This window comes from Tiliqua scincoides, chromosome 3, assembly GCF_035046505.1.
Source record: "Tiliqua scincoides isolate rTilSci1 chromosome 3, rTilSci1.hap2, whole genome shotgun sequence".
Classification (NCBI taxonomy): Eukaryota; Metazoa; Chordata; class Lepidosauria; order Squamata; family Scincidae; genus Tiliqua; species Tiliqua scincoides.
The window spans coordinates 146,825,357-146,851,411 of record NC_089823.1 but is presented as its reverse complement, the minus strand read 5'-3'; the positions used below and the strand labels follow the sequence as shown (position 1 = coordinate 146,851,411).

The window sequence follows — 26,055 nt, the reverse complement described above, 5'->3', positions numbered from 1 at the left end:
AAATGTTTACATTTGAAAAAAATGCTGTAAACTCCTCTGAGGTCACAAGATAATCTACTAAATAAATAAATGCTGCTGTTGTTGATAACTTAACATAATAAAGTAATCCCAACAAATGCTCTTAAACATACTGCTCTAGTTCAGACATAACGCTAACCTCAAGTTTAGCTAAGGGAGCTAAGAGAGGGGGGAGGTAAGTGAAAGCTTCCACTTTAAGAAGAAACCACAATTCCCCTTTAAGTATAAACTTAGAACTGTGGTTTGTTAACTAACTGGACATAGGACAAACCAGGATATCAAGCCAGGATGTGTTTTGACATCCTGGGTTACTTGAATTCTAGTTGGTTAACTGCAGTTCCCAGAGTTTGTATGTAATGTGGAACTGTGGTGCATTCTAAAATGAAAGCAAAAACTTTAATTCTTATTGTTGTCCTCTTGTGTGTGAGAGGAGGGTGGAATGAACAAAGCCATGACTCCATTACGTTTGTTCACATAGCACTAAGCACCCGGTTTAACATTACATCTGAACCATGCAACTGTGGGCACAATCCTAGAAATGATTTGGGCTGGCACAAGACCCTTGGGCCCAGGAGGGTTGCAAATGTGCTGTAAGGCACATTTGCGCCTCCTCGAGAGGAAGCCAGGCTGGCGCTCTGAGAAGGCTGGGCCGACGTAGGCAGGGAGGAGGCGGGAGAGAGGCCTTCCTGGGCGGGGGGAGGGTGGGGGGAGTGCGGGTGGTATGCGGCTCGGGGGGCGGGCAGGCGAGGAGAGGGTGGCGGGGCTGGAATCCGGCAGTTATGCCAGATCCCAACCCCTGTTCTCGGGGAGAATGGAACTGCTTCAAGCCGCTCTGCTCTCCTTGGACTTGTGCCACCTCCAGAGGTGTCGCAAGTCCGAGGAGACCTATAGGGGCCAGTGGCCCTTACCTAGGGGTAAGGGCAAAAGTTTCTTCTTGCCTCTGGTTAAGCTGCTTCTAGCCACTATCCTGCACTGGGTACAGCGCAAGCCTCTTGGCTTGCCTGTTCCAGTGCACGATAAGATTGCGCCCTGTCTCTTTTGCAGTCTTGAATATATCAGTGCCTATTGAACATTGCCAGGAATGCTACTGACTTGCCAGTCTTGTCTCCCTGCTGACGTTTGAAACGGTGCCCTGAGAGACATGCATCTCTCCCATGATGAGATATGTGAGCCCCTTAAGCATCTGGTACTTGCCAGGAGGGAGGTGTGCTACTTCTCCCTTTGTATGTAGAAATGCAAGCACCGAGCACTCATGCTTCCTCTTCTCTAGTATGTTTGTCACATGTGTGTTTGCTCTGTGGTGTTAGTGGTTAAAATATCTGGAAAGGATGTTCAAATTTCTTACAGTGAACATTGCATTTGTTGGGCTACTCAATTCCTGGCTGATGTAAATGAAAACTATCAGTTAGTATAGACTGTGTTGGTGAAATAATTCTTAGTAGTAATATATCTGCTTTTCAACAAAAAAAAAATTCATAAAGGGGTTTATATAGCAAAAAAAAAATCTATCAGCTGTTAGTAAACAAAGGCAATGGGAATTTTGCTACTGGCTTCAGAGGGGTCAGAATTTCAGGCTATGTAGTTAATTCTGCAGGAAGAAAAGAGAGAACTGCCTGCATCCTCTAAAGATGTCAGTGTCGTAGTGCTGGGTTGGACACCTGGGAAGTTTTCTTTAGAGGGCATTACTCACCCAGGTCTCAGCAGACCTATTACGTCAACATCTGTTGTGACTCCTGGAGATCTCTCTTCTCTGTGGAGATTTAAGTACAGTAGTCTGTTCTTGGGTAGTTGGCAGGAGGGAGAAAATGGGATTTCTTGACTCCCTGAAGAGGCATTTGGCACAACTAATTTCACAATACTGGTAGGCGGGTGGGGAGGTGCTATAGTACAAAGCTGAATAACCTTACTTCCAATGAGGTGTAGGACTGGATGCTGGCTTTCCTCGCTGCTCTCCTCTGCGTTGAAGAAAAAACCACACCAGCAGAGGAAGACTGTTTGCTGGCAACTTGAGGAAACTGAGGGGAATTGTTGATTTGCTTGGGTTTTATTTGGGGCTTGCTAAAAGGAATGCCTGTATTCATTGGACAGTGTTTGTCATCCAAGTACAAGCATTTTTGCTGCCTGAAAAGTCAAGTATACCAAGGAGCAGAAAGTCAATAATGATTTTATATCCATTTTCAAGGTGTGGAGAGGATACAGAGTCTGTGCATGAAGACCAAACAGTCAATTCCATTGACAGGTATCTTGCTATTGTATTTTACCACAGAATTTGAAACAAACATTAACATGTAGCAAGCAACTCTCATTTTAAATATTTGTCTTAAAGAGAGTCTTCCTAGGACACCATTCTCAGGATCTGCAAAATGCAGCTTACTCAAGGCCTTCAAGTGACTCTTTAGCTGAGTGGGGATTTGTAGCCTAGTCTTAGCACAATATTCTACATGCTGGGCCTCAGTGGTGATAAACACTATTACAATACTGGATTTCAATAATGCCACATAGCCTTCTTCTAATTCACTGATGAACTGTAAAATAGGAGGCAAATTTGGGGATTCCTGCTTGGGCAGAGAACCTGAAGAGTGTCAAGGAAAGCTAACAACATTAAGAATATTTCACTTGCGCACAGCTTATGCCCTTGAATGATAATTTTAAAAGAGTAAAAAAAAAAAAGGGGGGGGGAGCCTTAACTGTAATTCTAACCAACCTAGTCTAAAAATAAATTGTGAGCATGATGTTTTGAGCATCATATCTTTGCCCACACTTCTGGTGGCTGAAATTCTTCACTGTGCCTTAAATTTGCTTTTATTTTCTTCTAGAGATGAAAACAAAGAGAACTACCCAGGCAAAGCTATAGTCTTAGAGGAAAATCAGGCAGAGTTCCAAGATACGCAGACACCCTGTGATGGCACATTAAGGGTTGGAATGGGGAACTTAAAATCCAGAAAGCCCACATCTATTTCCAAAACAGAAAATGGGAAAAATCGTGAAGAAAGTCAGGTAATAAAGAAGCAAAGCTCTCCTGTTTTCACTGGTTTTTATCCCCCTTTTGTTTTACATGCAATTCAGTAGAAGAAACACACTTTCAGTGAATGGTGATGCCATTTTTAATCATTATGGCAACTCACTTCCATTGGTGATCATGGCCGCATGCTTAAGCATAAGGGTAATCAGCCATGCACTTGTTGGAAACATTGACCTTCCAGAACATTGGTTGGAGCACTGAGCATTTCTGTGGAATGCTGGAAAAATGGCGCCCTTAGTCCCAATTAACCTTGCCAGCTCTTTGCCTTACTCTAACCCTACCTAGCGTAATTGGTCACTGTTTCCTGTTTGTTTATAAAATTCTCCTTCCTTCTGTGCCAAAAGGCGCCTATTGTAAGCATCTCACAGAACTGCCCATCCATACCTATATCTGCTTTGTTTTCTGTTGTGTGCTTGGATTGATTTTGGGGAATCGAGCTCAGTTTGTCTCACTGCCTAGTCTTATGCCTCAGTCCGGTCAGTTCACTCCAATAAACCCAACCTTATAGATGTTCAGATCCTGAGTGATATTGTCCTGAGTGATGTGGAACCTGTTGACACTAAGCAATCCTGTGCATACACTTTCTAGGGAGTAAGGGCCCAACCATCACAAAAAGTGCCATAAGGCACTTTTGTACCAGAGGTACAGGCATACCTCTGGCGCTGGGTCCAGCAGTAGTTGACGTGGGGCCATGGTGCTGGAGGACATGTGGTGAGGGCTCCTGGCAGTAAGTTTTGCCACCAGCCGGTGGCAGGGCATTTCAGGATGGGGGCAGAACTGGGCGAGGGGAGTGGAGGAGTGGACCCAGAAGGCGGGCGGAGACGACAGCAGACTCTACTGCCATATCCTAACCCTCCTTCTGGGCCGGGAAACCTGACACAGGTCTCCTCAAATCTGAGGGTACAGGTTCGAGGAGACCCATTGGGGCTGCCTGTGTCTTGCACGGAGTAAGGGAATGTAAGGGAAAGTAAAGGAATATCCTCTTACCCCAAGGAGACCTGGCGGTACTTCCCTCACCCCACTGGATGCAGCGGTTGCCATTTTGGGCGCTAGGGAAGCTGAGGATTGGGCTGTAAATCTCATTGAACTAATTGACTTCCAAGTAATATGGACTGGAAAATATCACATGCACAATATTTTCCCATTATGAAGATCAGTCCCAGAGAATACCAATAAAAGTCACTCCATAGGAGAATGCATTGCCCTGAAGCCTCATGCAAGAAATTCAAGCCAAAATGATGCCTTCTGAGGCTTCCTTCCATCTCTCCTTCCCAGGACTTTAGCAGGTGGCACTGCTGAAAGGGCGGCTATGGGAGAGCCCAGTTGTCATGGGGAGGGCGTGAATAAAGAGCTTCTAAGGGCTGCATCTGGCTCATGTGCCTTTGACACCCCTGAGCTAGGTGGTCCCTTGCTTAAGATAGTTATATCACTCAAGGCGGCCCCAGTTCTTGCACTTGCAGGTGACCAAGTGGGTGCTTCTCTGTGAGCTCTCAATCAATGGGTCACTCAAGTGAGTAGCAAAGAACAACAAAGACTTCCTGTGGCCTGGTGCATGTATAACTTTGCTTTGATGATGCCAAATAATTACCTGATTGGAGGCAGTCACTCCATCTCACCCCTTGACCAGATAAACAGGCTTGACTGTCTAGTTACTTAGCTCACACCAATCTCAGTGATACAGGGCATGGAGGAATTTCCCCAATCTACATATGCACATGGGGCTAGAAAATGGAGGTTCAAACAAAAGGTACGTCCACAGTGCACAGTGCACAGTATGCCCCAGCAGCCTTTTACGCTGCTGAACATGCACAGGAGCTTCGGGGGGTGGGGTGGGGTCAAAGTGTCCAAATATACAGAAAAAGGCAAAAAGTAGAAAAAAAAGAACAGGACATTCATCACAGTAGTACATGACATCTGGTTCCAGTGCTAATTAGGAAATCTAATTTTTTAACATGATGGACAGGATGTTTATTGCCTGGTTTTTACTGAATCATTCCTTGTTTCTGACATATCATTCTTGGTTTTTTTCATTTTCTGCTGTTAGCATGCTTGAAATTGTCTTTAACCACAATGAACCACATCTTGGTTCATTCTTCCATCCTGCTCGTGGACAATACACCACGCCAGACTGTTATTATTCCTTAAAATGTGGCTGCACCAATATTTCCAAAAATCAGAATTCTCTGTCTTTGAGCGCATGAGATCATGCCTGGGCAACAGATATTTCCATATTACCATGTTACTCAGACAATCTTAAATGATTAATAAAGACTGATCTATATACACTTACCTAGAATAAGCTCCACTGACTATAATGTATCATATTTCTGAGTAAACATGTATTTCCGTATTACCATGTTACTCAGACAATCTTAAATGATTAATAAAGACTGTGATCTATATACACTTACCTAGAATAAGCTCCACTGACGATAAAGGATCATATTTCTGCATAAACATGTATGTTGTGGTGTAAAAGTGTTCATTCAAATGTTTTTGTTTTAGCTGCTGGTCTGTTTGCCATGGGTTCTAGTTTTCTTGTAATGATCACAAGGATTCTGCACAGTGATAATGATGTATGTCTTGTTGCAGTTGGTGAACTCTTCCAGGAGTTTCGGTCTAGCCTCCTTGTTGTTGTATAAGGACAGAATTGGAATTGTACAGCTCATCACACTCTTGAGGATATTGTCTTGTTTCCCTGTGCAGCATCATTAACCAAATGGCGGTGGCTCAGATTTTTCACTCTGAAAGACTGGCAGACTTTCAGAGATCTGTAATAGATTTTAAACATCATTTATCTGGAATGAGATTTCAGCAGCTACTGATTTTGGGCCTTGGGTCTCTGCTTGCTTGTGATCTAAAGAAAGGAATTTTACTGCCAGGTTCAGAGATGTGTAGTTTACCTACCTGGGCACAGTTCTGCTCCCTTTGTGGAGAGTAGAGCCTAGAGCAGGGGTGTAAAATATAAGGCCCATGGGCTGGATGTGGCCCCTGAAAGCTCTTTATCCAACCCCCATAACAACTGGACTCTCCCAGAGCTGCCCAGTGGTAGTAGTGCTGCTGAGGCTCTGGGAGGGAGAGACGGAAGGGGGCCTCAGAAGGCAAGGAATGCTTGCTCTGGCTAAGGGGCTGATCAAGAGGGGTGAAAGAGGGAATTGTGCCAAGGTGCTGGGAGAGCCCAGTTATCATCCAGGCTGCCCTTTCAGCAGCACCGCTTCTGCTGAGTCATCACAGACGCCTCTCAGCTGCTATATTGTGAAGTGATGCTGCGGCAGAAGCAATGCTGCTGGAAGAGCAACCTGCATGATAATTGGATTCTCCCAGGGTGATAAAGGGCTCTCCCGTATCTTGAAAATATGATCAAGATTGCAGCTAATGAGTTTGTATGTGAGAACCATGTGCTTATTTCTGGCCATCATCTGCTTAATGACATCACTTCCTGCTGAATCAGCCATTTTCATCTCATGGCGCACTGCCAAGGTGCTAAAATTGTCAAGGCACATCATCAGTTTTTTAACCATTGACAAGGCACACCATGCTGCTTGTTGGGGGCTCAGATCCCCCAATTGCCCTACTAATAAATGACCCTCATCAAAGTCCCACAGCACATGTGCGGACCATCCACGGCACACCAGTGTGGTTGAAAATCGCTGTGCTGAATTTCACTTCTGGCCCTCAGCAGGCTCCTTGTATGCTATGAAATGAGTTACACCCCTGGCTTAGAGGCTGGGCACGTGTGGCTTGCAAGCCAAGGCTCTCCAGAAGCATGAGCAAGTGCATCCAGCAGTGGGGCCTCTGTTCACACTTTGGAGAGGAGTGGCAGCAGGTAGGAATGTTCAGCAAGCTGGGTGGGGAAGAGGGGTGTCCTGGGCTGGACCAGTGGTGTCTCTGCATGGGTGCGGGTGGTGTGGGCCGCACTGGGTGATGTACACGGGGGGTGACGTGCACGGGAGGGCTGACACGCTAAAACTATGGTGGTTAGGAGTAAAACCATTGTGTTATATACCGTTGGATGTGGAATTTTCAGCAGAATGCAATGCAGAAAACCAGAGTGAAATATCTCATTTCTATCAAAGGTTATGGCCAAAAAACTGGAGAACAAAAAAATGCATGAAGCCCTATGGAAAGTGAAATTGAGCCGTATTGTGCGTTTACGCGTGAGTAGGCAAACTTACCCTAGTCCATTGGAAAGGGCAGGCTGAGAGGAATCCAACAACACCAGAATGGTCCTGATCCAATGAATGCAGCCCCCAAAAACACCTGAGAAGGAAGTCCCTCCCTCCAAGCAGACAAATGTATTGAGCCCTATGGAAAGTGAAACTAAGCCTCATGGTCGTGTTTACTCGCGAGTAAGCAAACGTGCCTTGGCTGGTGCCTTGGCCAGGCAAAGGGGAATGTGAAGCCACCAGAATGGTCCTGATCTGATGGAACTGGAGCTCAACAAATGCTCCAGAAGGCAGCCTCCTCCCCTCCACTAAAAAGGATCAAAACAGAGGCTTCAGCTGATAAGGTGAACTTTTTGAGACCTGCAAAGCCAGGTGGATCCTGACAGTGATCTGGTTTAAACAGAAGTTCTTAAATTGAACTGGGCACTGGATAGGGCTGAAAACCTTACTGATTTTGGAGGGGGGTGTTATTGCAGGCAGTCTACAGAGGAAATTCACTTGGTGGAACAGGGCTGGCTTCTGCTTATTTAATTACTTGTTTTACTTTAATTATTTATACTTATTTATTTTAATTTGCATGATGATGTCATTTCCACTATGACATCACTTCTGGTGGGTCTTGGACAGATTGTCATTCTAAAAAGTGGGTCCCAGTGCTAAAAGTTTGAGAAGCTGCTGCAATAAGATGTTAGTAAGTTGACACCCTGGGGGTGTGTGTGACACCACTAATGACCTATATCACAGTTTGGAGGAATAATACCAGCATGTTATATATCAATCAATGCGTAATTTCATGCATAATGTGTTCTATCTTTGTTCGATCAAAAGGTACAGCCAAAAAACCAGTGGGGGCGGAGTGATGGTACGTCACAATGCCCACCACCTGGGATGTTGCCCTGCCCACTGCATGGGGGGTGACGCGCTGGCTTCCCTCACTGGGTGACACAAACCCTAGTGTCGCCACTGGGCTGGACTTTTCCTTCTGACCTCCTCTTGACCTCTGCAGCTCAACAGTGGACACTGTCCTTGGTGAGTAGGATTGTGCTTAGCCATAACAGCTGTTATGATTCAGAGATATTTGAGGTTCCAGGATATGGTTTCATATGAGATTGCCAGGCTTTTAAGAGCAAGACAGCTAAGGGCTGTTTGTCTCATTTGTTTCAGGTTAAAAAAAAAAAGTCACTGTCCTGAAGCTACTTTTGCTGTGTAGGTGGGTCTTTTGTTTATTAAGTAATGGATTTCCACAGTGGTGTTCAAGGTGATTTGCAAAGCCAGCATCAGCCATTGTTTTGGTGGCTTTGCACATTTTCAGGAAGTCTGAGGGGGCTGCATTTCATCTTTGTGTGCTTTTGTGGAACTTCTGAAGTTCTTCCTGCACAAGAGAACATAAGAAGAGCCCTGCTGGATCAGGCCATAGGCCCATCTAGTCCGGCTTCCTGTATCTCACAGTGGCCCACCAAATGCCTCAGAGAGCACACAAGACAAGAGCACACAAGACAAGAGGAAGTGAGGTTCTCTTGTTCTGCCTCTTCAGTCAGTTACGGGTATGTTTAACTTTGGGTTTCCATACTGAAAATGGAGCAGAATCCTATGACCTAGTGCAGAACTTTGGCGTGTGTAGCTTCTCTTCTCTCCATGATCATGAGAGGAGCTGATCCTTCCAAAATGTTCCTGCTGTTCAGTTATTCAGTGCATAGCCTTGCAGTCATGGAATGAATTTATCAGTCCCCATGTAGGTAGCGGGTGAGGATTGGTTTATAGTGGCCTGCATGCCTGTCACTTGATTTTCCTACTCTTGATGACTGCCTGGTGAATATGTGACTGACTTCACTGGAAAACATTGTGTCTGAGATACTGTACTTTGCATCTGTTGTATCATATTCATGCTGCAAATCATCAAAGTTTTCATCATCTAGTGAAAGGCATGTGTGAACCAGCCCCTTCCCATTTTTTTTTCTTCTTGAAATGACCATGGCACATGTCTGTACAGGCTAGGTTTTGTTTGGTTTTTTCGGTTTGTTTGTTTTGCAAGGGTGTGGGTGGTTGAAAACCCTGGAATACTATATCCCTGTGTTATATTTTGATTCTAGAGTTGTGTCTTTGTATCTTTGCATCCTGTGGCTGTTCTTTCTGGTTAAAATGGGAGGGTTGTTGTTGCTTAAGTACTTACTGCCTTTCAGTAATGAAGGGGGGGGGCTAGTGATGGATGACTTTTTAGAACAGTATGTTTCCTGGAACACCTGAGCTCCTTATTTAACATATTACCTCATAGTGAGATTTAAAAATATATTTATATATATATAGGCAGGAAAGTTAATCTTCATCTGGCTGCCGGGCTGTGTGTACTGGATGTGTGAGAACATGGTGTCAAATGTTGTGATGAAGCCATTTCAGCTCAGCTCAGTTAAGACCCTGTTTTGATGGAGGCCTGAGTGCTCCTGACCAAGAGAGGTTTGCCAGCCACTTCTGCGCTTGGAGGATGCAGATAAAGAGAAAATAACAACTGAGTACCTGAAACCATTATGAAAATGAAAGGAGCAGCATTGGATGAATCCACAGCTTGCTTTAAAATTCTTGGCAAATGTACCCATGGACTCCATTAAACCAGCCTGCTGCACATGATAGATCCTGGTAGATCAAGATTTATCTTCTGCCCTGTTGCATTCCCCTAGCACTCTCACCACTGAACATAAACACATAGGAGAGCAAGTGGGGATTGGCATTCTGTCTTCTATGTAAGCAGGAGTTGGTTCGAAAGATTAGGGGAGGTAATTAAACTGACTTTCAAGGTGTGCTAGAAAGGGTCAAACTAGATGCAATACTAAATGTTTCATTTCTGTTTCCCTTTTAATTTTAATTAAGAGTAGCTGCAGGAGACCTGATCAGGAGCAGAATAGCAGCACGTAGGGAAAGGGGGGTATTTAATCTTTTTCCCTCATGCCATCATCCTAACAAAAATTGTGGCCCATTTGGGAGCTCTTGCTATTGACGCCAATGGGATCTTTCCTCCTGGGACTAACAGTAGCTTGGGGGATTTTTGGTTCAGTACCTTCTCCCTGTGCTCTTGTAGTCCTGATCCTGTTTGAGCCCCCTGTAGCTGCTATAAAAACAAAACAAAAATGGAAACCTCTAGTTTGCCCACACACTTGTCTGAGTTGATGCCTGCTGAAACTGCAGGAGCTAGAAAGGTGGAGGGGAAAACATTTTCAGTCTTTGAGACTCAGTGCAACTGAGGCAACTCCTTGCCCCTTCTCCTGAATAAACTATGCAGAACAGTATACAGAGTGGTAGGAATTGTGCCAGTTTGTCATTTTGATAATTTATACAGATTGCAGATTCAACTTGCCTTGGGGCAAAATTCTGTGTTTGCTTTTAACAGTAGTTATGATGGTTGAGAGCAGATAGCCATTTGACATGTCGAAGTCACTCAAACGATGACTGCAGGATGTTGTATAATGAATATAACCAGGGGTGGCGCGACCCGGAACACCACCTGATGCTAACTTGGGTCTACCGCCTCTACACGTCATAAGAAACCTTCAAATCCTTATCATGGCCCTTGTGTGCGGTTGCCAAACCTGGAAGAACAGGACTTCTGGGTTTATTTATAGGCGGTGGTGTCACTAGGTCTGGTACAGGAGGAGGTCCATCATGGGGAATGACCCGCCACCTGTATGAGTGAGCAGGAAGCAGGTCACTGCATCAGCAGCAGAGTGGCGGGAGGAGCTGGCAGTGTCGGCGGCAGACTCAGGGTGAAAGATGGCCTCAATATGCTGTCTTCTTGTACCTCTCACAATCTACCACTGATGCAACCTTCATCAGCTGGCCTTATGAACGGGCAGGCTCTGAATGTGACACCCCCACCTATTTTCTGTTGCTAGATGTTATTTTAGCAGATCTAGGATTGCCTTAATTCAGAATCCTATGTGTGCATATCCCCTGGGGGCTGGGGATAAGAATAGGCCCTCAGTTTGGCTGTACTTGTCATAAGAGGCGACTAAACAGCCACCGGGTAGATGGGACTCGTCAGCCTGGGAAGGCAGCTCATCTGAGAGAAGGAAAACTCTGACCCCAAACCTCCACTGCCTTGTGGCTACATCCAGTTATGGAAAAGGCTTCAGGAGTCAACCTCGAGGCAAAATCTGGAGCCGGAGTCCCTGAGGCAGTTCATGGCTGAACACAGTCACGTTCTGGCAACTCCTGCGCCGCCGCTGGAACCAACTGTATTGGCCTCTGCCTTTCCATTGGACCATTCCAGCGACGTGGAGAGGGGGGATTTGCTGCATGGGTAACAGCCTATCCTCCATACCTACTTTACCCAGGCTTCGCGCACTGGAGAGGACACTCTGTTCCAGAACCACCATTCAGAGCGCGACACCATAGTCTTCCAAGACTGAAGGATGCCAACAAGAATGTGTGCAATGGTATTCACATGGCTGTCTTCTGGTGTGGCTTCCTTAGTCACTTCACTGAAAAAAAATTATGTTTGCGTATCCTGTCAATGGAATGATTATATATATACTCTATACATCTAAAGAGAAAATATCACCTGGATAGAAAAGGAGACATGAAAGATGGAGGTTAGAACTCAGTGTGTTTTCTTATTCCTCTTCTTTTTTGCTCACATTTTTTTTGTGCATAAGCAGGAATAAGGATTATGAAATGAGTCACTCTTAGATCCTTAATTGGACAAGAGATGTACTCCCTAAAATGACATTAGCTCACCAGTTTAGAAAGTGAAGCAAACATAATTTTTTAATTTTTGGACTAATCGCTAGGATGGTGCTAAGAAAATAAGTACCTAATGATATGAATCTCTAGAGATATAGTGGATGAGAACCTCTGTTTGAAATTCTGTAATTTGATTCAAACTTAATGTGGGAGGACTACCGTGACAAAGAATTCCAAATCTTCAATGAATCACAGTTAAAGTGGCATTTTAAACATATAAGAATCAGGAAAATAAAGATACAAGTAATCCAATTTTACACCAGTTTAGGAGATACTTTAAAACAGGAGTTCTTAACCTGGACAAGCTTCAGGGGTTCTGAGAACCGTGCAATTTTTTTTGTATGTGTTTATGGGGAGGATGTCCACCACTGTTATCAGATTCTCAGAGGGGTCTGCGACTCAGAAGAGGTTAGGAATACTGTTTTAAAATTTTTTGCTTAAACGTTTTTGTGCAAAAGAAACAAACATAGGCCAAAGAAAAAACCTCACTTCGTTATAGATATTGGGCACAATCCTATCCTGTGCTGGAACAGGCAAACCAAGAGGCTTGTGCTGTATCCAATGCAGGATAGGGTCCCGAAGTGGCTCAGCCAGAGGTAGGGGGAAACCTTTCCCCTTATACCTCTGGGTAAGGCACCCTGGCCCCTATGGGTCTCCACGGACTTGCACCACCTCCTGAGGTGCCACAAGTCTGAGTATAGCGGAGTGGCTTGAAGCTGCTCCAAACTCCCTGGGAATGGGGGTTGGGATCCAGCATAACCGCCTCCCGCTCCCCACCTGCCCGCCCCAGAGCTGCACACCATCTGTCCTCCCCCCACGCCAGAACACCTCCCTCCTACCTCCTTCCCGACTCCTCCCCACCCACCCCAGAGTCTTGTGTTGGCTGAGCCTCCATTGGCGTGGTGCCTCCATTGGCGCAGAGGCTTACGCCAACCTCCACAGGTCGGCGCTTCTCTGTGTGCCAGTCTTGGCAACTCACGAGGAGGTGCAAACGTGCCTTATGGCACATTTGCGACCCTCCTAGGCCAGTGCAAGGGACTTGTGCTGGCCTCTGGATTGTGCCCATAGCTGCATATACAGGCACCCTCCTGTATCTGTGGGAAATACGTTCCGGGGCCCCCATGGATACCAAAACCATGGATAAAAGGGAACCCTGTGCTTACCTGTGATGTTTAGCACTCATTTCTCTTCCATTGTAGCCTATTATAGAATGATAGAGAAGGAACACGAGAAGCAGCCATAAGGAATGCTAGAGGAGGGTGACAGGCAGCTCAGTCCTATGCTGCCCTGGTGCCCAGAAGACCAGCGGCACCAAAATGGCCACTGATGTATCCTGTGGGCCTGGGACAGCCGCCAGAGTCTCCTTGGCATAAGGGAATGTTTGTTCCCTTACTGCGGGTAAAACTCCAAAGATCCCAGTGGTTCTCCTCGGAGCTGCACCAGCTATTTTGCTGGTGTAGGAGGCCCATGTAGGGCCTCAAGGCTCAGGAGGAGACATAGGAAGCGGTGGCAGAGTCTGCCGCTGTCTCTGTCCCTCTCCCAGACCCAATTGTCCCTCTGGCCTTCCCTTCCCCTACCCACTTCCGCCTTCCCCCAGCCCTCCTCAGTGCAGGTGCTATGTTTCAAGCACCAGCGGTAAAATGCCACGTAAAATGACATTTTTACACTTTTACAACACCTAGTGTCAGTGGTATGAATGTATCCCTGGCTCTGGGCTCTATAGGATTGGGCCCTAAGAGAATGCTATTAGGTAACAGAAAGCTTCCTGCTTCCTGTTAACATTCTCTTAGACTCCCTGCTCTAGCATTCTGATTGACTGCTTCTGGCATTCCTCCTCTATATTCTGTTAACAGGGTGCAACTGAAGGGAGATGAATGTCTTTGGCACCACAATAAAGGAAAACAGTAACAGGCATGTGGAGCAGGCAGAGAACCACAGATAAGTGAATCCAGGGATACAGGATTCATGGATATGGGGAATGCCTGTATATGCTATGAATTACTTATGATTTTAAGCATTACATCACCACAGCCACCAAATCGTCTGTAAGACAGAAAGTTAACTCAAGTTACATGGTCAAGTGAATTGAGGGCTGTGTTTTTTTTGGGAATTTGTATCTTTACTATTATCTGGTTCCTCAGACTATAATTCTGCACACAGTTTAAATGCGTGTGTTAAATTTCAGATCCAGTGAGCCACTGTGATGACCTCTTCTTTCAGTTGCACTAGAAACTCACCCCTGGCCCTTGCTTTGGTGTAGCAGTAACTGTTCGTGGTGCAGTGTGAATGCTCCTTCCTAGGTTCTTTAGGGTAGAGGCAATCAGTCCTGGTGTAAATTAGAGGAGTGGGCCTGTTGATGGCCTCTTGGCTGGGATCCAACAGGTGCTGGTGCCCTTGCGTGATTGCTGTGCTGCACCCAGGTCTGGTAGTAGTATTGGTACTAGCATTTAACTGAAGAAACCTTAGCTGATGAATAGTCATGGGTTTAAACCAATTAATGAATTCTGTACAATTTTTCATATGCATAAAAACCATAGTTCTGAAGAAGAAAAGTTGTGTTGAGGAGATGCTCACATATATTACAGCAGGAGTGTCCAAACATTTTGGCAGGAGGGCCACATCCTCTCTCTGACACTGTCGGGGGTGACCAAAAAAAAAAAGAATTAATTTACATTTCAAATTGGAATAAATTTACATAAATTTACAGAAATGAATATATTAGAGATGGAACTTATATAAATGAATGAAGCTCTTGCAATAGCTCAAGGCCTGTAAAAGACCTTGCACAAAGCAAGGCTGGCCTTTCCTTTGCTGCCGCTGCTGCATCACAGATGTGAAACAGCAAGCACTGGAGGAAGCCGTTGTCCCACAGCTCATGTGAGAGGGCAAACAGTTACCCTCATGCTGAGAGCAGTTGCATTGGGCAGCACAGGTTCTAGCAAGTCTCCAGAGGGTAGAGACTCATTGGAGACTGGGGGCTCCCTGCAGGCCGGATTGGGAGTCCCCGAGGGCCGCAAGTGGCCCCTGGGCCAGGGTTTGGCCACCCCTGTATTGCAGCAAGCGTCCTGTTGGGAGAAGCATTCTGTGCTGTGCCAGAGGGAAGAGGGAATGCCTCTTCTGATGGCTTTTATAAATACTTGAATCCAAATATTTAAATACATTGTATCTGCTTCCCAGGTTAGGGGCAGCCTTATAATCTACAGAAAGGTTTTTAATTGATTGGTTCATCAACCAAGTATTGCATTCCTCAGTAGAAAGCAGAAATGATCTTTTTACCCAAAAAATGGGTGCAGATCTGTTGATGACTTGAGTTGACTGTGTGTTGCCTTTTCCTAAATGAATATTTTATTTATTATTCTTAATTTTTGTTTAAAATTGAGGAGGCTGAAAGCATCTGCTCTTTACCTGGAGGAGGCTTATTTTAACAAAAGCTTGAAATACTCGTGCCACTCACACCACATAAATCTCTCCCTAATGAATCAATCTGTTTGGGTATGGGAATTCAGGAAGCTTTCCTGTCCAGATTGGCTTCCTGTTGGATCCTACAGAGAAAGCAGAAAGTGGGATGAAAGCTCAGGGGGAAAAAAAAAAGCTGTGTTTATAAAGGCCAGCTTGAGACAGAACAGTATGATGTGTCTGCTTCATACTGCTGAGCTGTGATCAACATGGTGTATGCCAGAAACTGCTATTCCTGGGCCACAGCTGTATAAAATAATCATTTATTCTCCCCATCATGCATATTCCTTTGCACGGAATGGTCACTGGATGAATACAGTGTGTGTGCAAGAAGATCTTTGAATCAGGGAATCTGCGTTTTCAGTGTATAAGTAGGTGAATGTTTCCATCTGCCAAGGAATTTTAACCCTTTGAATTGGCTAATGCAGGAAAAATTAAGGGATTCATAAAGTCTTTCAACAGATGTGAGAGTAGTGTTCCACATGCCCCTGGACTTCATGGTTGATCTGCAGCTTGCACTTGAATCAAACTATCCCATTGATTTAATCTTATTGATTAACACTTTCAGCCTAACAAATAAAAGGTCAGTTATAAGTGGAAGTGCAAAGTCAGTGTTGCCGTGTTAGTATCAATGTTATTTCAAGGACACTTTTTCCCCTCCCAAAATGGACAGTTAATATCAATCAGACCTCTGTTTACTTGAGCGTATTGTATTTTTCAAACATTTACAGGAGATGGGAAATGCATTGCCGTGGCTCTCAGATTGTCAGAGGAAAGCAGGAACACCAGCTAACGATTACTCAGAGAATGTGGCTTTTAGATACCAGGAAACAGTTATCAAGCTTCAACCCAGGTAAGAGCATAAGCAAAGCTTTGCTGATTCAGGCCAAAAGGCTCATCAAATTCAGCATCCTGTGTTCCACAGCGGCATACCAGATGCATCTAGGAAGCCAATAGGAGAGAAGGGGAGACTTTTCTCCCTTGTTCCTCTGCAGGTGGCATTATTCAGAAGCATACTGCCACTGAACCTCATCAGTGGAGGTAGTGCATAGCCATTGATAGACTTGTCATCCACAATTTTGCCAAACCCTTTTTAAAGTCATCCATGTTAGTGGCTATCACCATACCTTGTGGCAACAAATTCCACAGACTAATGACGCTCTGTATGTAGTAGTATCTCCTTCTGTCTGTCTTAAGCCTCTTGCCAATTCATTTCATTACATGACCCCTGATTCAAGTACAGGCATCCCCCGCATATTCTACAGGTTAGGAATCAGAGAATTGACCAAAAACCAGAAACCTTTAAGAAGACTGCAGATGCTAATTGCCAAAGCAAAACCTCAGAGAGGTGACCACAGTCTTCTTTTAACCTGCAAATTCAAATTGCCAGTGCAAAACCTCACAGCTCAAAAACACAACAGCTTTCCTTTCTGAGTCTGTGCATGCACACACATGCTTTCTGCACGGAGGGAAAGGGTCAAATAATAATAATAATACAGGTATTTCTATACCTCAGATTTCTCCTTAGACTTTATTCAAGGCGGTTTACTTAGGCAGGCAACTTTTAAATCCCCGTAGGGATTTTTACAATTTGAAAGAAGGTTTCTATCTTTCAAGAAACCACAACATTCAGGTGTTTCTTTCTTGATCTGGTCGCACATTCTGGCCTCCATCCTCCCACGCTCAGAGCAGATGGAATAGCTCGACTCAGCTTGTCAGCTGCTTCAAGGTCGCACGATGCCGGTGGCCTCGAACTGGCGACCTTTGGATGTTATCTTCAGGCAAATGGAGGCTCAACCCTCTAGACCAGACCTCCTGCCAGATCAATGATCTGTCAAAGGAGCAGATCATTGATAAACTGACCTTTGGAAAGCAGGGGATACATATGTTGAGAGAGGAGAAAACTTTCTCTACACCACACATAATTTTATAGGTCTCAGTCACCTTTTTTGGAAGCTAAAAATCCCCAAACATTGGTGCTTTTCCCCATAAGAAATGTGCTCCAGCCATCTAATCATTGCGTTTGCCTTCTTTTGCACCTTTTCCAGCTCTATAACATTCTTCTTGAGTATTCCAAATGTGGCTGCATCGTAGATCTGTACAGGAGCACAACAGGGAAATTTGAGTAGGGTTTGCAACTATCCACAGTTTCGGGTATCTGTGGTAGCAGCAGGAACATATACCCTGCAGATACAGGGGGATGCCTGTAAGGCAGATTTGGTCCTCAAATGTCTATTTCCTTATCAATGGCTAAAAAATACAGATTCAATTGTTTTATTCAGATACCTTTTAAAAAAAACAAAAAATCCACCTTTACATTTGTATGAGAAGGTGCTGTTGTCACCTCAGTCCCAGAAAATACAGAGGGGCCCCCATATCTGGAGATCCCGTATTTGCTGTTTACTGCAGATTGGATCTATGGTCCCTCCTGTGCCCTCCACGCCCCCTCTGAAGGAGAAGGGAATTTTGCTCCCCTTGCCTCCAGAGGTTTTTCTGAGGCACCCAAAGGCCATGTATGTCCGCCCACAGCCCCTGCAGGCTTCAGAATGGCTGTTTGGACTAAAAACAAAATAAAACTGGAAATCAGGAAACTGGAAGTGACTTTTTTGCCCTTATAAGGCATTCTGAGGCCCGGAGAAGATTTCCAGGGCTTGCCTTATAAGGGCAAAAAAGTCTCGAGGAAACCAGAGGCCACTTTTTTGGCCCAAACAGATGCACACAGACTCTGCAGTTCACAGAAAAGCCTCCGGTCAGGTTTGGAGGGCTTTGGGGCATCTCCAAGTATCCACGGTTTCAGTTAACTGTGGTGGGTTCTGGAATGGAATCCCTGCAGATACCGGGGCACACCTGTGCCTACAAATACAGTTCTTCACTGAAGCCAGATCAGCCCTTACAATTTGTTACAATTTGTTTGGTTTTATGTAAAAGATTTCATCTGGAAGGAAAGGGTTCTATGAGTTGCATGAGCCCGAACTACAAACAATTATTGTAAAAACGCATTTGTACTCTACTGTGGAGCGTTGTAAGCCACCTTGGGCATTTGTTTCAGCATGGGAAAGGTGGGATATAAATAAATAAATATGGTCCTTTTAATCTGATGGTATAACTATTTCACCCTTATTAATAATTGTGGCTATTGCTGCAAAGTGAATTACTCCTTTTCGTTTTTTGCAGGACAGATCAGAGTTCATTCATTTCACCAAAAGAGGCCACTGAACATCTGCAGAACTTCACAGAGGTAAGTCTATCAAAAACCAAAAAGTCTGGTACAAGATGCTGTTGCCATCCTTGTTTAAGCAAGTAAAAAGAGACAGAGAGCTGGTTTACATATAAGCCCTCCTTACAGCATCAAACAATACACTGCATGTATGAATGCTCTGTCATAGCTCAGACCCTGCAGATCAACTTCTCGTATTGCTTCTGACATAAGCTGTTTTAATGAAGCTGGTTCACATGTTCGTTACGTCACTGAGTACGGAATAATCAAGTATTGAGAAATCAAGGAAGGTGCAAGCATGCGTGAAGCATCCTAAAGTATCAATGACAGTTGCTCCACATTGCTGGTGCATAAGGTGTAAATGCACCCTTTGGGGGGCACATTTTGTTGAATCTACTCATGGATGTTGTGATTTTATGTTCTGGACAGTTGAAAAACTTTTTTGCTAGATCCACTCCCATTTCCTCACCCAGATTGTTTGGTTCTTCCCCTCCCTAAGCATACCCCTTGTGCTGGTGTACCTGTTCCGGAGCAGGTTGCTGGCTGTGGCAGTGGGCAATTGCAGTGGCATCTCTAAAATGACCTCCAGGAATGCACTGAGTGTAGTACCATATGATTCTGTTACAACAGCACAACTTTGTTCTGCTGGCATTTGGGATGCCAGTCACGTGTGGCCTGAGAGGATCTGCCACCTGAATTGGGGCAGATGTGCTGTCCTGTTACTATGTACCCCTCAAAAAAAATCTTGCGTGTTAATTGATTTCCATGTAGCACAAGAATCTCAGTTCAGCAGCTATAGGGTTAATTTCTTTTCAGTTTCTCACTGTCTTGGTTTTCAGCCTAATGAACTTTTTGCTTCTAGGTAGGACAGAGACTTCTTGAGGGCAGCAGTTTGTGAGCTTAATATCCATTGTAGAAGATTCACTATTGCAGAAAAGTAGTTTCAAGGAATGATTGATTCTTGTGTCTTTAGTTGCAACTTTTCCTCTTAAGAATTTGATACTAGAGATACATGTAGTATTTTAAGCTGTTCTATTATTTTTTTCCTGTGTTGGTCCATGTGCACGTTTCACATGGTTTAATATTTATAACATTTGATGTTCTTAGGGTCACCTTTTTAATTGGCTTGGGCATTTTTGTAAAATCAGTGTGTTTTTAAAATCAATTTGTTATGTTAAAAGGACTCATGGATTTTTATATACATTTTTAATGGAACTATTTTTGTTTACTATTTTTGTATTATTATTTTGTTTGGCTTTTGCTTTTTGATATTTTTTTCAACAATATCTCATAATACTTTGTAATGAAATTGTTTTTTTCTGTACCTGTTTGAAGATCTCTTCTCTTTTTTTTCTAATATTTTGGTGCATCCTCTTTTTTGAGATTCAGGAAGGGTCAAAGACTGTGATGGGATTTGATCTGAGACTGCAATGGAAGTTAAGTGAAGGAACTGGCAGCTAGCAGCTGCTTACATGTTTAGAAGACACACATAGCTGATGTGAGCATGTAACAATATACTTTCAGGAAACCAAAGAGGGCTCCCTGCTAAAATTGCATAGAGCTACTCTGGAGTGACTTTCCAGGATATAGCTCAGCAACTAAGCACAATGCTTGGAGTCATTTAATTATTGGTTTAACATTTGAGCAGTGTTCAACATTTGGCCATTTGTTTTGAATACACTTGGTAACAAATTAGCCCTGGCATAGCCTCATTTTATTGTGCAAAATTATTCAGCATGCAAAGAATTCATTATGTATGGCCATTGAAGTGCAAGTCAATAAGCGATTGCAACTTGCTTATTGTTTTGGTTTTGTTCTAAAAACTGAAATGTCTTTGCTACTTAGGAAATTTACGGATCATCTAAGGGGGAAAAAATACTTGAGGTAGCATTTGAGGTGGATTCTTTGAGAGGAAGATGTTCTGTCCTGAAAACAGTGGAAGGTGGAAGAACAAAAAAGAATTAGCTGTTATGATTAGCAAAGTAATAGGCAGGATCAAAGCATGTCCCTGGAGAGTTAAGTGGAATGCTTTGGCCAAGTGGAGAAAACTGAGTGAATGCATGTGATGGCGACTGTAATAAAGATTTTATTGTTGTCTTGGGGAAATGGATAGTACTATGAAGCAGATTGATTGAAGGCCTATCTGCACAAGGGAGCATGGTATGCACCAGATTCAGCACTATGGGAAACATAACTAATAAAGTGGTTGTGGCATGGGAGAACCTAGAATTATTCTGTCTGTATTGCATTTGGGGCGGTTGCTGATGAACATAGGCTAAAGAGTTTGGGCACGTGGACTGCAGGTGTGTATACTGGGTCCACATTACTCCACCAGCATCTCAGAAAGCTCCTGCTCTAAATGGTGTCCCCACAGCAGTGTGTATTTCTTTGTTATGCGCTATGTGCTGTGAGAAGTCATGAACTTCTGTGTCAGAGAAGCTGACTAGTACTGTAACTTGTATAAACAATGTAGGTTACACAAATTTGCATACATTTTCTTGGTTTATATACAGTATTGTATATAGTATGTCATCTCCGGGTGCTAGTCTTGGAGAGGAACATGGCGGTATCCAAAATCACTGAAATCCGTTTAGGAAAGAGCAATCTGTCAAAATAAGGCCAGATTCTTTCATTTTCACATGCAGTTATTTTTATAGGCTAAAAGTCTTGCTTCTGATCCCTCCTCCAGAAAGTCTTTGCAACATACAGTATCTTGCTCCACTGCCCCTGTATCCATCATGATTACAGGTCTTGCTAGTAAATAAGGTGTAGCAGCATTGGCCAGAACACCATGCCCAAATGGAGAAATTTTTACATAGCAGGTTCAGTTGGGGCTTGTAACAAACTAAAGTAGGGGCTCTTTGTGTTTAATGCCTGTTGGGTTTCACAAGTAAAGCAAATGGCTAACGGAACATGACAGTGCATTTTTTCTCATTTCTTCCACCATAGTGGATGTTGACAGTTTCCTTGTTTAGCACGTTCAAAAAGAAAATGCAGACATTTATTTCTGGATAAATCAAGGTAGGGAAGGATGTGTTCTTTGATCTTTTCTTCTCCCTGTGGCACTTAATTTGTCTCTGAACCTGCCCTCTTGTTTAGAATTGTTGCTTCACTTAAAAAGATGCAGAAAGTTTTGATAAAGCCGGTGTGACTAGTGTTAGAAAAATGGCTTTCTCCTCATGCTCACTTCAAAGTGTGTTCATAGAAAAACATTTTATTAAAGCTTTATGTTATTGAGATACCCCAGGATTCCTGAGGAATCTTGAGCATCCTTGAGATTCCTCAAAAGACACCTGCATTAAATGTGCATATGCAGAAGCTGCATAGAACTTAGAGGGAATAGACTTGGGTTCAATTTTTTGTTTCATCGTGGACTTATACAGTGGTGTATCTAGGGGCAGAGACACCTGGGCCGTTGACATCACTGTGTCACGCAATGTTGTGATATCATGTGATGTGCTGTCATCACTTCTGGGTTCAGAAGGGGGCAGCTTTGCAAAGTGCCTGCTGCCCCCATTTCCTTCTGAAGCAGCTCCCTGGCCAATTCTTGGCTTCTGTCCAGCCACAGCAGACTTTGGAGTGCAGCACTGCTCTCGGAGGTTGCTGTAGCTTGGCAGAAGATGAACGTCAGGTGGGAAGCTGCTGCTGTGGTGCCACCCTTCAAGTGGCGCCCAGGGCAGTTGTCCCCACCTACCACACTCTAGATACACCTGTGGACTTATAGGGTGGTTGGATTGGTTCCTGCCTCTTGTTTTGAGCTACACGATGTGCAAAATAGGCATGCTGACATCACACCAAACAGGGTGGCTGTGAGGATGAAGTGTAGTCTGCCCAAAGTACTTGGAATAGAGTATGCTTTAAATCGAAACCATATAAATGCCAGTTTTGTGACTGTGTTTCCCTCTTTCCACTATGGGACAAATAGCAGCTGGGGGTGCAATTTTGATTGGGGAAAGGGATCATCACCACCTCCCCAAAGCTTCTGTTGCAAGCAGATTGGCAGTCTGCATTGCTGCGTTTCATGAAAAAGAAGACCTCATGGGATGCAATCACCGATCTCTTGTGTAATGTGTAGTTTTGACCCTGAATACAGGTTGGACCTTCATTCTGGGAATGGAACCCCTGCAAATACAGAAATCCGTGGATTTGGGCCACGTTGACGCTCCAAATTTGTCTCCGAATGTGCCTCATGTGGCCTGTGTGGACCTCGGAATGCCACCTGGAGGGTTTTAAAGTGATGAAATCCGCGGGTTCTGAATCTGTGGATATGGAGGTCCCACTGTAGATGTCTAAGAACCCAATCCTGTGCTCGGCGTCACAGCTCACTTGTGCTAGCCCAGCGCCAGCCAGTGCTGGGCTAGCACAGGGCAGTCGCCCAGCCTCTGCGGCTCAGCGGCCTCATGAACCACCGAGCTGTGGCACGGTAAGTGGGGGTGGGGACGGGGGCAGGGAGGAGGCATTCCGGGGAGGGGGGAGGCCGGCAGGGGTAGAGAGAGGGCGGGGGGAGGTGTGATGCAGAGGCGTGACGCAGGGAGGGGGTGGTTGGAGGTGTGCCAGGGGAGGGAGGGAGGTGGGTCCACGGAGCTCTGCTCTGCAGGATCCAAGGCGCTTGTGGAGGGCTTGCTGCCCTACACGAGCGCCTTTACCTTACCGCCAACCAAGTCGGCAGTACAGTAAGTAGCCCCATTGCGGGACTGCTTACCTTACCCAGGAGAAGGGGAGGAGAAGTCCTCTTCTCCTGAGGCGCCTTCCGCACTAGCCCAGGGCGTGCAGGATCCAGCGGCAGCCGTTCTCGGTGCCACCGAGCCTGGGCGCTCCGGGCAACTCAGGATTGGGCTGTAAGTGTCCAATCCTATCCAACTTTCCAGCACCAGTGCAACCACAGTGCAGCCCTGAGATAATGGAACAAACATTTCCTTACTTTGAGGAGGCCTCCGTGACTGCCTCCCCACCACAGGAAGCAGTGCGCACCCCATTGGCATGGCTACACCAGTATGGAAAATAGGATAGGATTGGGCCCTATATTGCAGGCATAAGGAAGGTTAGGCAGCTTCAGCCTTGGTTAGAAAAATATATTTGTTGGGGAGGGGGCAAAGTTGGATCACAGTGTAACCTTTTCTCCTCACACTGTGATGCCTCCTCCCCCCAATCTACTATTAGTCTTGGAAGGGGTGCTCCCTTCCTTGGGCACCATGTAAGTATTCCCTCCTCAGATTAACAGTAGGTTTAGGGGGGCATCTTTGTCCCAGTTCTGATTGTCACCTCCTCCTCACAACTCTTGCTTTTCTTGTTTAAAGAACCATACAAGCAGGGCCACATGTCGTGTTTTAAAGTACTGTCTAGTTTGATCCTTAGTGGTGGTGTCCTACATGTGGCATTTCCTGTCATGGGAGGTTTGCCTGACGTTGTCTTCTCTGTTGATCTTTGGAAAGTAGGTCAGAACGGTTGTATGTCAGGGAGTCTTTGTCTGAAAATTGATGGATTACTTAATATAGGTCATGGCTAGTTTTATTCCTGGGTCATTTCTAATAATATTGTCTTATAATTATTGCTGTTGGTTGGACTGTTTGCTACTTTTTGTATAGAGCACTGAAAGAGAATTTTGCTGCAGAGCGGTTTAGCAGTCTAATGATAAATAATCTTGTGATTTTTCTAATCATAGAAGTAGTTGCTACAGTTTTCCATACGGCTCCACTTCATGTATTACAGTGTTCATGTAAGCAGGGAAGAGGCACATCTGGTTATATATGGGGATTGGCCAGCTGTAGTACTGTGTTGCACCGTCTCCAAGAGATACTAAAAGCGCCCCTTTCTTCCAGGGCCTCCATCAGCAGTGAAGCTGTTGCAGGACAGGGAAGGGTTCCCCCATCTTGCAAGGTTCTCCTTCCAAGCGGTTTTTCCCACAACCTCTTTAATTTACTAGTGCTGAAAAGAGACTGTAAGAAATGAGAGATTTCTGTTTTAACTCCTCACGATAATCTATGGTGGCTCATTATGGCAAGGCGTTTTCAAGGTCAACTCAAAAAAAAAATGTGTACCTATTTATTATTTCAAAGCTTTCAGCAGCTTTTAGAAAATCTGCTGGCCTCCTACCTTCACCAGATGGGAAAAATATATTTAAAACTGCTGAATGTTTTCTAAAGGGTGTATTACCACACTGGTATTACGAAAAACAACCACCACAGTTTTTAACACTGTGGTTCTTGCTTGAGTGGTTTTGAACTGTAGTTCACAGTGAGTGTTAGTGCTTAATTAGGAAATATATAAATGGAATGATATCTAAATTAAGGAGTATATTTTCTTCTTGATGGAGGAGTTCATTACTTCTGTCTGGGCAGCCAGTGAGGGAGATATTTCAACTTGCTTATTTTCTTGATGCTAAATAGAGAACCGGCTTTCCAGCTATGTTAAGGGGAGTCCTGAGGTTCCTCAGAGACTTATTGGCTGTAGAATGTTGGAAGCATTCTAGAGGGATAGGCAGAAAGTGGGAGCCACCTCAAAGTGCAACTCCGCATTCAAAGACCCAGTGGGGCAAGTGAGAGGCCATGGTTCCTCTTCTTTTCTCACCCAGTGGCAGCCAAACTGCATATACCACTGCAGTGTCATTCTGCCCCTTCTTTCTTTTTAGGCCTATAGGAAGCAGAAGAGGGGCAGAGACTGGTGTAGCAACAACTTGTGGTCAATTATATAAGGCAGGGGTGTCCAAAGTTTTTGGCAGGAGGGCCACATCATCTCTCTGACACTGTGTCGGGGGCCGGGGAAATAAAGAATTAATTTACATTTAAAATTTGAATAAATTTACATATGTTTACATAAGTGAATATATTAAAGATGAACTTATATGAATGAATCAAGGTCTTGCAATAGCTCAATGCCTATAAGAGGCCTTGCAAAAAGCAAGGCTGACCTTTCCTTAGCTACCGCTGCTGCATCACAGATGTGAAAGAGCAAGCAGTGGAGGGAGCTCTCATCCCACAGCTCACACGAGAGGTCAAACAGTCGCCCTCACACTGAGAGAAGTTGCGTTGGGCCAGTGTGGGCTTCAACAAATCTCCAGAGGGCCAGAGGCTCATTGGAGACTGGGGGCTCCCTGAGGGCCGCATTGAGAGGCCTTGAGGGCCGGAAGTGGCCCCCGGGCCGGGGTTTGGGCACCCCTGATATAAGGCAAAGGGAGAGAAAAAGGAAGTGAAATGAGGCAAAGCAGAGAGCTGAGGGAATGCCATGGGGGGAGCAAGAGGGAGGGAGACTGAGAGCTCCCAGTGAAGATTGGGGGGTTTAGGCAAAGCAATCCCTTCAAGTCTCTGGTGGGATTTACCTAATCTAGGACATGTAGTCCTGGGTACTGCTCAAACTGTGCATGCCTGAGCCTCCAAACTCTGCTTCTGCACACCTGTGGTCGAGTTGTGACTCATTTCTGTGCCCTAACCACCTGTTGAAGATATCGT

General features: G+C 44.8%; 1 protein-coding gene across 3 annotated transcripts in view; it reads left to right on the top strand.

Moving 5' to 3' along the window:
• Positions 1–26,055, top strand: part of FAM13C (family with sequence similarity 13 member C) — an 83,289-nt gene that overhangs the window by 10,930 nt on the left and 46,304 nt on the right. For all 3 annotated transcript variants that reach the window (XM_066619162.1, XM_066619161.1, XM_066619160.1), the window contains exons 2-5: positions 2,201–2,257; positions 2,835–3,015; positions 16,125–16,246; positions 18,568–18,631. In XM_066619162.1, the coding sequence (XP_066475259.1) occupies positions 2,201–2,257; positions 2,835–3,015; positions 16,125–16,246; positions 18,568–18,631 (424 nt within the window). The remainder of the gene's footprint in view (positions 1–2,200; positions 2,258–2,834; positions 3,016–16,124; positions 16,247–18,567; positions 18,632–26,055) is intronic.